At 37.7% G+C, this 12993-nt stretch overlaps 1 protein-coding gene across 1 annotated transcript; it reads left to right on the forward strand.

Annotated features, from left to right (window-relative positions):
• The first annotated feature begins 748 nt into the window (after positions 1 to 748).
• LOC134284953 (uncharacterized) lies at positions 749 to 3883 on the forward strand. The gene is made up of 2 exons (XM_062844591.1): positions 749 to 1096; positions 1350 to 3883. The coding sequence occupies exon 2, from the start codon at positions 1780 to 1782 to the stop codon at positions 3370 to 3372; it is 1593 nt and encodes a 530-aa protein (XP_062700575.1). The 5' UTR covers positions 749 to 1096; positions 1350 to 1779; the 3' UTR covers positions 3373 to 3883.
• Positions 3884 to 12993: the final 9110 nt, after the last annotated feature.

A 12993-nucleotide genomic window follows, 5' to 3' on the forward strand; every position in this document is an offset into this window, starting at 1 on the left:
GACATATCTAGTGTCAAGTCTAGTGTCATATTTCAGGCACATCTCATGCCATCTTTCGGACGAATCTATTGTCATCTTTTTGGCACATCGCATGCCATCTTTCGGACAAATCAATTGTAATCTTTCAGACACATCCCATGTCATCTTTCAGAAATATCTAGTGTCATCTTTCAGACACTTCCCATGCTATCTTTCGGACATATTTAGTGCCATCTTTCAGACACTTCTCATGCCATCTTTCAGACATCAAGTGTCATCTTCCAGACACATCTCATTCCATCTTTCAGACATATCTAGTGTCATCTTTCAGACACATCTTATGCCATCTTTCAGACATCAAGTGTCATCTTTCAGACACATCTCATGCCATCTTTCAGGCATATCTAGTGTCATCTTTCAGACACATCTCATGCCATCTTTCAGACATCAAGTGTCATCTTTCAGACACATCTCATGCCATCTTTCGGACGAATCTATTGTCATCTTTTTGGCACATCGCATGTCATCTTTTGGACAAATCAATTGTAATCTTTCAGACACATCCCATGCCATCTTTCAGACATATCTAGTGTCAACTTTCAGACCCATCTTATGCCATCTTTCAGACATATCTAGTGTCATCTTTCAGACACATCTTATACCATCTTTCAGACATATCTAGTGTCATATTTCTGGCACATCGCATGCCATCTTTCGGACAAATCAATTGTAATCTTTCAGACACATCCCATGTCATCTTTCAGACATATCTGTAGCGTAACGCTTTACTTTATAAATTTATAGCGCTCGGAAGAAGGTACAATCCCTTTCGTTATACGGGCAATGGCCGGTCGATTAATTATATGTTAGAAAGGATTCTGAAATAAATCCAGCAGCAGAACATTCTGTGATCTGGTAACAGCAGCACGTATTCGTTCGTTTCAACTACGTCTAAAAACCCCAAGAAAGAAACTTCTTTAAAAAGTAGTTTTAAGAAATAGTGAAGAGGTCTTAAAAACTAAAGTGAATACATTACAGCTGGCGACGAGGAAAAAGAAGTGACAGTGTTTCTCATACGGAATATTCCGTGTAGCAAGGAAATTCCAGAGTGAGCTGAGTAAGTAAACGGCAGAGTTTTTGTGGAGAGTGGTAAGCTCTAGAAAACTTGTGCTTGACAGTGTGCTTGTGACTATTTTGAAGAGGTCAAAACGCCTTGATCAAATTAGAGCAGCTGTTGAATAAATAAAAAAAAACGCGCAAACGTCGTGTTTGGTGTATAAATGCATATGTAATAGCATATTTGAATTGTGATATCAAAAGTTCCATTTTGTACATCATTTTCACCATTTTATTCTTTCCATTATTCACAGAACTCCCTTCTCGCTCCCACCGATTTGGCCATTTTGGTTTTACCATCGACCATAGTGTTCGAGTTTGCATTCTATCAGAGAGTCGGCGTGCCACCCAGCCACCCATTATACCGACCCACTCAGCCACGACGGGCGGGAATCCATCATCTGGAGGTGATCAGTAGTGAGCTAGTGAGAGATCGTGTGGTAGAGCAATTTGCGAGAGTGAGTTTTTGTTGAGCTCGGGCAGAGTTTGTAGAACTGGTGAGTGAGAGATTCCGCGATTGCGAGTAGTGAGAAAGGCTGAGCTGGCTGTGTCTCACTTGAGTCTCGCTTGTAAAAGTAAACAGTGCAATCAACTGCAGCTGGTAGAGTTGCATCTGCGGTGAGGAAAAAGTGCATCAAGTAAGTGATTTTAATTTGGTTTTCTGCTGGTTGTTACTAGTACACCATGCCCTCCTTTGGAACGTTAGACCATTACGTGAAAGGCACGTCCTTCACGAATTATTTGGAGCGTTTGGAACACCTTAGCTCCTTTAATAATTGGACGGAGGAAAACAAGAAATCGGTGCTGATTGCTCTTACCGGCCCGGTTGTTTATGATGAACTTAAACTGATGTTTCCAACCGTTGAATTGGGAACGTTAAATTATGCGGACATGGTGAAAAAGTTAAAGGAAAGGTTCGACAAGGTAGATCCCGATATGATGCAGCGATTTTATTTCTATAATCGATTCCAAAAACTGGACGAATCTGCTGAAAGCTTCATTTTGTCAGTGAAGTTGCAGGCAGAGTTATGCAATTTTCAGCAGTTTAAGGAAACTGCAAATAGGGATCGATTGATAATGGGGCTGCATGATCGGGAGTTGCAAAAGTCTTTACTAATGTCGGAGACACTGACACTAGATGCAATTGAGAAGAAATTGCTTAGCAGTGAGGTAGCCAACAGACAGACCAAAGCAATGAACAGTGAGCCAAGAAGGGACGAAGTGCATTCAGTGAAGAGCAGACTAGGTAAAAAAGTTGGTGAAAGTAGCCGGGACTATGGGCGTGATAGATCGGACAGGCAATACAGGGGCCGTATTGTAAATAGGAATGAAAAGCGAGTTAGTTTCCGTGGTAGATCTCCGTCTGAGTCCAAAAATCGCAATGCATACGCTAATGCAATTTGTAATTATTGCAAAAAGCGAGGACATTTGAGAAGGGACTGCTATAGTTTGCGAAATCGAAACTCGGTGTATCATGTAGAGAAGGTTGAAAAGGACACTAGCTATGATTTTAAACGGTCAGGCGGGCATGATAGTTCAGGTGAAGAAACAGATGGAATGGAGTGTTTGATGATTTCCACCGTTAACAAAATTAATGAACCGTGCATGATTAAAGCAAAAGTGCAAAACTGTATGCTGAGGATGGAAATTGATTCGGGGTCAGCTGTTTCTGTGATCAGTGAGGCCGACTGTAGGAAATTTTTCAACGCTATTCCAATACGCAGCTCTAGCAGACAGCTGATTGTTGTTGATGGAGCACGCTTGAGGATTACAGGAGAAATTTCTGTACAGGTTGAATTGAACGGGTCAATAGCAAAGCAAAAGCTTGTAGTTTTGCAGTGTAGCAACAGTTTTGTTCCTTTGATTGGAAGATCATGGCTTGATTGTTTCTTCCCTGGATGGAGATCGGGTTTCACGAGCACAGCGATGGTGAATAGTCTGAACGAGAAGAAAGATTTTTCAGAACCTATCGTAGGCTATGAGGGGGAACTGATCCTGAAGCATGAACAACCGATTTTCAAGAAGGCGTATACGGTACCCTACAAGTTAAGAGACAAACTGGCGGAGCATTTGGAGATGCTGGAACAACAGAAGGACGACGATCATGGCCCACAGGAACCAATTAAAGCTGGCTCACCTTCCGGTTCGAAGCTCGATGTTGTTACTCCCAGAAGTCAGTCGGAAGCGCGGTCGAGCGGAGTCGGAGGATTACCAAGGCTGTGCGGATTCCGAGGCCGAGGAAGAGCCATTCCTAGGGTTCCCGGATGTGGCGAGTGATCAGATCCCCAACAGGACGAAACGACAGAAAACGAGCGGCAGCCTGATGATGACCAGGAGTCGCGCTCGGAAATTAGAAGTTTAACCGGTCTGGTTTTGAAGAAAAATATGCACCTAGTGCGTTCGAATCATAATGTAGTCGGAAGTGAAAATGAATTTTTGAATGATTTGATTGTATGTAGTTTCTCGAGAAGGAAGGACTGTAGCGTAACGCTTTACTTTATAAATTTATAGCGCTCGGAAGAAGGTACAATCCCTTTCGTTATACGGGCAATGGCCGGTCGATTAATTATATGTTAGAAAGGGTTCTGAAATAAACCCAGCAGCAGAACATTCTGTGATCTGGTAACAGCAGCACGTATTCGTTCGTTTCAACTACGTCTAAAAACCCCAAGAAAGAAACTTCTTTAAAAAGTAGTTTTAAGAAATAGTGAAGAGGTCTTAAAAACTAAAGTGAATACATTACAATATCTAGTGTCATCTTTCAGACCCATCTTATGCCTTATCTTATATCTTATGCCACTTTGGTTATCTTCCCGAATTTCTACTGGTAAGGTAATTTTTTCTCCAAAACTTTCCAACAGTCCCACGAACCATTCCAACTCTTGACGGCATATTGACAACGATAATAGCTGCATGAAAATAGGTTCTACGAAAGAAATTCGTAATAATATTTTCGGTGTATGGGTCCAGAAGTCTCACTGCGTCCTGCCGCGCCCAGTAAAGTCAATTTGGAGACAGGCAGAGCCGTAGCGTGGTCCCATGGCGATTGACGCCCCACGATAATTGAACATTGTTAGTTTGCAAAAAAAAACGTGGTCATTTATTTTCTCTTTTCAAAGTCTCTTTAGTTGGATTTTTGAGTTTCGTTTATTCCCTTAGGGTATTTTCCACTTAATGGAAGTTCTAACATCCGCAAACAACATTTTTTAGAAATATTCTATGATTAATTCAATTGGTTTTACACACCAGAATTTTCCATTAACTTTAGGAAAGGTTTCTTCTAAAGTTTAATCAAAAAAATTCCGAGAAAATCGGTAAAAAAATGTCCAGCAAATATAATACGAATCATGGACATAAAAAAATATCAGGAGGAAAACCTGAAGAAATTTCTATATGAGTTTTTGCTGAAATTTCTGTAAAAAAATATCCTGCTGGAATTACTAAAAAAAATTCCTGCAGGAATATCCGGACGAATACCGGCAGACATTTCAGCAAGAACTTCCAATGATATTGATGGATAATTTTTTGCAGGAATTCCTAGAGCAGTTCCGAAGATATGCCTGAAGGACTACCTGTAAAAAATGTAGAGAACCATTTGAAGAGTTTCTGAATTCTCGAAGGAATCCCTGAAAAAGTTTCCCTAAAAGGTTTTATGAAGAAATTCCTGGCAAAATCCATGGAAGGATTGCAAAAGATATCTTTGGAGAAGTTTGGAGTAAAATCAGTGGCAGATTTTCTCACAGAATACCTGGGAAAATTTCTGAAAGAATTCCAAATTTATGATTTTCTGGAAAAATCTATGGGGATGAAAAGTTTTCAAGATCAGTTCTAGCATAAATTTATAGAGCAATCACTAATGAACATGGAACAATTTTGGAAGGCATAAATGGCAGATTTTCAAAGTGATATGAGGGATTTCTTCTTTCTAAAGAAATCTGTAGAATCTTTTGGAAAGAAACTGGTTGAATTTCTATAATAACCTTAAGATGACTTGTAAAAAAAAACTGGAAGAATTCCTGAAAAAAAAACCCCAGAGGCATTTATGAAGAAGTAGCTGGTACAGCTTCTATAGGAATCCATGGCAGATCATTAATCATAATCCGTAACTGTTACAGATATTTTTGCAGGAATCTTAAAAAAACTGAGGGAAATTTTGGAAAATTTCTAAAGAAATTCGTTGAAGATTTTCCAGAATGAACCCAGGAAAAAATAGTGAAATAAATATTGAGAAATAGAAGTATCAATCAGAAGAATTTTTGAAGGAATCTATGGCAGAATTCCTAAAAGTATCTTTGAAGAAGATAATTTCTGAAATTTTTTTTAAACAAAGAAGTTTCTACAGGAAACTATGGAAGTTTATCCAACAAAATTCTTGAAGAAAGATCCGGAGGAATCCTTTAAATAATTTGTGAAAAAATCCTAGATAACTTCCTGAAAGCCTCCCTGGAGGAATTTGTAAGGGAATCCAGGAGAAATTCTTTGAGTTGAGGAAACAGAAATAAAATCTCACTAAAAGTTTTTTGGGCGAATACGACTTATAAAGTTTGTGCTAGATTTACAAGAGTTTTAAGCCCACAGAAACCTAAACAATTGTATGAACTTAAAGAGCATCATATGAATATTTTACATTCAAAACACGTTTTGTCAACGATGTGAAATGTTTGAATGAATGCGAAGAATGACCTCAGAAGTAAACTCAAGAATGTTAAGGAATCATTCGAAATAAACTTTCACAAGAATTTCGATAGAATATTGAATTCGTGCTAAAATCCGAAAAATCGTCCAATGGGAAGTGCCGTAAAAGTGAGTGACCTTTTTTGTACACAGACATACATACATACATATGCACATACATATCATCTCGAATCGTCGAACTGAGTTGAATGCTATATGTGACTTGACCCTCCGAGCCTTCTATCGAACTTTCGTTTATTTGAGTGAACATATACACTGCCCCCACTCGCATAACAGTCCCATTTGTAAAAGGTAGGAATTGAGGAAACGGCATTTAAAGTTTGAATACTTGTTTCCATAAAAAACTTTGAAAAATCGCCAAAATTTGAAAAATATTTCGATAATCTCGAAACTTTTGAAGATTGCTTTGCACATGAATATACGGGTGTGGAAAATATTACAATCATCACAAAGTAGTTCAGTTGTGTGTAACGTGACATCAAAATCCATGATGGGACAGTTATGCGGGTACTTTTGATATGGGACGCTCATGACTTGGTTTATTTCACACATTGACATAAACATTCGTAATTTTTATTATTATTTTTGGAAGTTCATCGAAAATAATGACTATTCATAACGTTAACTCAAAATTGATGAAAAGTCAAATGGGACTGTTATGCGAATGGGAGCAGTACAGTGGATAATCGAAATAATAGGGACAGGCAAAATTATCACTTTTCAACATATGTTCAACTAGCAGTAACTTTTCGAAAAGAGCATCTAATATTCTCAAATTTTCACTGTAAGTTGATCAATTAGTTGTGTATCAGTGGTCCAAATTTGGAAAAGATCAGGCTATTCTACACGAAGTAAGAAAGATTCTAGAAACAGCTATAATTATCAGATATCCAACATTGAGTTGTTATATCTCCGGATTCAATGAACCGAATGCAATGAAATTATGAGCATTTATGACTGATATAATGAACTTTGAAAAACATTTGACTTAATTTGAAACTATTAATAAGAATAAAGTTATAGCGATTTCATTTATTCTATGTTTTTTAGTAAATTTATCTTTTCGTTGCTTTCATTCGAAACAAAAATATATTCAAGTCAATTAGAGGGAATTTAAATGAACTATTACTACTATCTCAAATTTTGAAACGATGATAAAGTTTTGGATATATTGATGTTTTATAAGAAAAATAATCTAATCGTTATAATTTTCTGTCGTGTAATGAATTTTAAGTTTAGTCAAAAGTTTTTAATAGCTCATTAAAGGGTATGAGTGCCATCAGTAATCTCACGCTCCCATATTCATCCTATTCAAACACAAGCGATTACGTCACCGATTGAATCCGTTCTTTTTGTTTTCATGCGTGCTCACTTCCAACAAAAAATACAAAAATAAGAAACAAAAAAAACAGTGCTTCAATCGTTTGTATTTCGTAGGATGAAAATGGAAGCCACATGCTTAATAAGGGACCAATACCCTATTAGTCATAAATGAACAAAATTTCATTACATTCGGTTTGTTAAATCCGGAGATATAACAGCTCAAAGTTGGGACAATCTTTCTAACTTCGAGTAGAATAGCCATGGAGGAATCCTCCAGCGATACCTTCAGAAAACCATCCATGGAATTTTTGGGGAATTCTGCCAGAAATGTCTCCGCAGACTTCTCTAAGAAATCCTTCAGGAATTCTTCCATTGATAGAAGACTCTTAGCTTCCAAGAGAATTTCTCAAAAGATTGCCCTACAGATTATTTTAGCTAATTTATCTTTTTTTGTAAAACCTTCCCTGGATACCTTCCGGTATTGCTCCATGAACTTCTTCAAAAATCCCACAGGCATTCCTTTCAAAAAGTCTTCCACGGATTTCTTTTGAAAGATCGTTAGAACGTCATGCATGGATCATTTCAGAAATTTATCCAGAATAATCTTCGAAAGATTCGTTAGAGGATCTTTCACAAATTTCTCCAAAACATTTTCTCAAAATTCTTTTATTGATTTTTTGGGAATCTGTACGAGAATTCTTTAAAAGAAACATCCAAGGATTCCTTCAGAAATAGTTTCAGCGATTATTGAAGAACATCAAAATACCCTACAAAAATATCACCAAGGATTTTTTTTAGAAAACTCCTGGAAATTCTTCCAAGGATTCTTTTGGAAATTTCACTGCAGATTCCATCAAAAAATGTTAATGAGATTCACACATAAATTTGTCCAAGGATTCCAAAAACAAGGGAATCGTCTGTGGATTTCTTCCAAAATTAATCCATGGATTTCTTCAGAAATTTACTCAGAAATTCAGTTTTAAATCTACCAAGGTTTCCTCAGAAACTCCTCAGGTATTTTTTAGAAATTCTCCAGGCATTCTTTCAGATATTTCCTTATGAATTTCTCCAAGAAGATTTCCTTTTGAAACGCCACCACGAACTACAATGAAAATTTTCAAGGGATTCGTGTAAAGAAAAAAAATCATCGGATTTTTTTCAGGGTTTGCCACTTTTTTAAAAGATTATGTCATAAGCTCTTCCACAGATTCCCTCAGAAATTCGATCAGGAATTGTTTCAGGAAGTCCACCAGAGATTTGTGTAGGAATCGCTCTAGGGATTCTATTGAGAGTTCCCGCATAATTGTGCCCAGGAACTCCTTCAGAAAATCCTGCAGGATATCCCCAGATATTTCTCCATGTATTTTTTCCAGAGATTTATCCGACATTTTTGTTTAAAGATAACTGCAATGATTTCTCCGTCTGTTGTTTAAGAAATTTACTCCAAAATCTTTTCATTGAATTTGTACGGAAATTCGTTTAAACATATCTCAAGAGTTGTTTCTGTGCTTTCCTCCAGGTTCCTACATTCCAAAAAAAAAATCAAAAATGCGTCCACAGGTTTCTCCAGGAATACTATAAAAAAATCTTCCAAAAATGTTATTACTTATCCTGGAATTTTCCTAAAAATTCCTCATGTTTATCCTGGAATTCCACTAAGAGCTTTCCGAGAAGTTTCTCCAAATATTTTTTCAGGATATTACAAAAAACCCACTCCCGGGCTTCGTTCTTGATCTTCGCCAGGATTTCTTCAGATATTCCTTCAGAGATTCATTCAAAAATACTTTCTAGGATTTCAATAAAGATTCTACTAAAGATTTCTTCAGAAATTACTTCCAGAGGTTCTTTCAGAAATTACTTCTGGAATTCTTTTTAAAATTCCTTCGAGGGGATATGTTTTTTTAGAGACTTTTCTAGGATTTTTTTCAACAGTTCATCCAAGGAGTTTTTCAGAAATTCTTCTAAAAACTCTTTCTTTGAATATTCTTTCCAATAGGAAGTTCCCATAGTTTTTCCACGAATTCGTTGCGAAACTCCTTCCGCGCTTTCTGTAGAAACTTCTTAAGAAATTGCTTTTAGAAATTGCTCCTACGGGTCTATCAAAAATATCTCCTGGAATGTTTTTAGAGACCTCTGTAGAATTTGTTCAGATGTTCCTCCGAGGATTTTCAGAACTTGCAAAACAAAAAAAAAATATTGAAGAATTCATTATGGAACCCTTAAAGAAGTTCCTAAGAAAACTGCCTCAGGCAACTTTGGATTACTAGAAAAATCCGTAGAGAAAATGCAGATGCAATATCTTGAATAAATGTCTGCACAAATCGAATAAATTTTATGAGGGACCTCTGGAGGATTTTCTGAAGGAATCCTTGGAAAATCTCCTGGAGATACTTCTGAAGTATTTTTTTTTTATTTCTCGAAAGGATTTACATTTACACAAAATTCCCTGAACTACTCCATGAATTTCTTGATGAAATCCTGCATACATCATTCTACATTGGCCTCTGGGAGTTCTTCCAGCAATCCATCCAGAATTCTTTCAGGATTTTTCTGGGAATTCCTTCAATGATTGCCATGAAAATTCATTCGAAAAATCCTCAGGGAATTCCTCCAGGAATTATTCCAGGAATTCCTCTGGAAATTCTTCCTGGAATTCTACTGGGAACTTTTCCAAAAAAATGTCAAAAAATTCCTTCTTCAATTCTACTGCTGGGAATGCGTCTAGGAATTTCTCTAAGTATCCTTAGAGGAATTGCTCTGAGATTCTCTTCAGAAATTCCTCCAAATCTTCAAAAATCTTTAATTAAAAAAATCTTCAAGATTTACTCTTCGAATTTCTCTTTGAATTCTTCTGGAGATTGCCCCAGCATTCTTCAGGAAATTATTGCAGAAATTCCTCCAAGAATTCCTTCAGAATTCATTGAAGAATTCCTCTGGAATTTCTTCCAGAGTTTCAAAGAGAATGTTTTCTGGGAATTCCTCTAGGTGTTCCTCCTTAAACTCCACTAGCAATGCGTCCAGGAATTTCTCTAGGAATTTCTTCCGGAATCGCTCTGTGATTTTCTCCAGGAATTACTCTAGAACTTCAAAAATCCCTTAGAGAGGTCCTTCAGAAATTCCTCCTGAAATTACTCCGGCATTCCTTTTGAAATGTTTGCATGAACGCCTTTAAAAATCCTTGCAGGAATTCCTCTACGAATTTTTCCAGGAATTCCTATGGGAGTTTTCCCAGGATTTTTTGGGGACTTCTTCCAGGAATTCGGTTTTGGAATTCTTTCATCGATTACTCCACAAATAGGAGTTTCTCATTAATTCCCTCTGGGAATACCTCCAAAATTTCCTCTGAGAATACCTTCTGGAATTTATTTAGGAATATCTCCAGAAGTTTCTCTGGGAAATCTTTCAGGATTTGCTCTGGGGATTCTCCTGAAATTCCATAGCCTATTTCTCCTAAAGTTTCTCTGAGAATTTCTTTGGCGTTCCTCTGATTTTATAGCAGGGATTTCTCTCAAAAGTCTTGCACGAATTCCTCTGGAGTTCTTCCAGGAATTCCTCCACATATTCCTGTAGGAATTCCTCCAAAAAATACGTTGTGGAATTTCTCCTTAATTCTTCTGGAAGTGCCTCAAATAAGTCCTCTGCGAATTCACACTCAAATTTTTCTTGATATTTGTTCTTAACTTTCTCTGGAAGTGACTCCACAAGTTTCTCTGGGAATCCCTCTGACATCGCTCTGGAAAATGTGTCAGAAATTTTATTAATTTCTACAGGAATCACTCTAAGAATTCCTCCAGTAATTTCATTGGAAATTTAAAGATAAAGAAGTCCCTTTGGGAATTTCTCTTGGATATCCTCTGGGCATTCCTCCAACATTTCTCTGGAACTGTTTGTAGAACCTCCTCTGGGAATTCTTCCAAGAATTTCTCTTGGATTTTTTCCAGGAAATACTCTGGTTATTCTCCCAGGCATTCCTCTGGGAATTCTTCCAGAAATTCCTCTGGCAACCACTCCAGAATTTTTTCAGAAAATTCATTTGAACATTACTCTAGAATTTCTTCTAAAAATTCATCTGAGAATTCCCCCAGAAATTTGTTTTGGAATCCTTCCAGGAATTTTTCTCGGGAATTCTTACAGATATTCCTCTGGAAATACTTCTAGGAACTCATGTGAGGATTCCTCCACGATTTTATTAGAAATTCCTCTGAGAGTTCCTCCAAAGCTTTTTCTAGGAATTCTTCCCAAAATTCTGCTGGGAGTTCTCTTAGGAAGTCCTCTAGGAATTCCACCTGAAATTCTTTTGGGAATTACTCAAAAAAAACAAAAAAACTCCTGTAAGAGTTTTTCCATAAATTCTTCTGAGAATGCCACCAGAAATACCTCTGGGAAGTCTTCATTCCAGAAACTCTTATTAGAATTTCCCAGAAATTTAGTGATTTTACGCAGGAATTGCTGTGAGAAATCATCTAGAAATTTCTCTGAGGATTTTTCCAGGAGCACCTCCAGAAATTTCTCAAGGAATCACCCCACGAATTCCACTGGGAATTCTTCCAGGATTTTTTTCTGAAAATATCTCAAGGAATACCTTCGGCAAGACCTTTGGGAATTCCTTTGCGAATGTTTTCCAAATCGTGGAGAATTTCTCAGGAAATTCTCCCAGAAATTGCCAGGATCAGATATTTCTGCACAATAGTATTCCTTGTTCTTCAGAATTAAATCCAATCGAACTTGGTATGCACTCGCCAACCGTTGTCACAGGGGACGAACCCATGCGAACCCCAACAAGTTCGCCAATGAAGCGAACATTTGTTTATTGTTTGCTTTAATTGTGATTTTATTAGGTCGTTCCCCAACCAACCGGACGTTCCAACAAGCTGCTCCATACCCGGATGCAAGCAAGTGGTCGCGTGCTACGCGCGAAACCACCCTTCAACTACCGGAGAAGTGGTTATCGGTTTGAAAGAGTTGTTTGAAATTTAATTTTCAACTACCTAACGCCGTCCGTTCGTTCGCTCGGTCGTTGTTGTCGTCGTCGTCATCGTCATCGTGGTCATCCAGGATGCCGAGTTCCCGCGAAGCCATCGGAAATGGATTCCCCATCGTCTCATCGTATGCAGTTGGTATAGTCAGTCGTTCGTCCCGGCCCCGTCCGATGCTGCGATGCCCGCGCGCGTAACCAGTGGTGTCATCGTGGTTACTCCAAGTTACTCACTGAGTAACCAGCTCTTCAGTTCAAAAAAACAAAATTTTTTTTCAGGATGCAAAATATAATAAAATACCAATTTTGGTTATTTTGGGTGCACACTGTTGACGCCCTGACCACATCAGTTTTAGTGAATATGGATTTTTAAACAATTCGACATTCTGGACCGCCCCCTCAGGAAGCGAAATATTATAAAATGCCAATTTTGGTTATTTTGGGTGCACACTGTTGACGCCCTGACCACATCAGTTTTAGTGAATATGGATTTTTAAACAATTCGACATTCTGAACCGCCCCCTCAGGAAGCGAAATATTATAAAATGCCAATTTTGGTTATTTTGGGTGCACACTGTTAACGCCCTGACCACATCAGTTTTAGTGAATATGGATTTTTAAACAATTTGACATTCTGGACCGCCCCCTCGGGCAGTGGTGTCATCGTGGTTACTCCAAGTTACTCACTGAGTAACCAGCTCTTCAGTTCAAAAAAACAAAATTTTTTTTCAGGATGCAAAATATAATAAAATACCAATTTTGGTTATTTTGGGTGCACACTGTTGACGCCCTGACCACATCAGTTTTAGTGAATATGGATTTTTAAACAATTCGACATTCTGGACCGCCCCCTCAGGAAGCGAAATATTATAAAATGCCAATTTTGGTTATTTTGGGTGCACACT

This window comes from Aedes albopictus, chromosome 1 (genome assembly GCF_035046485.1).
Source record: "Aedes albopictus strain Foshan chromosome 1, AalbF5, whole genome shotgun sequence".
NCBI classification, from domain to species: Eukaryota; Metazoa; Arthropoda; class Insecta; order Diptera; family Culicidae; genus Aedes; species Aedes albopictus.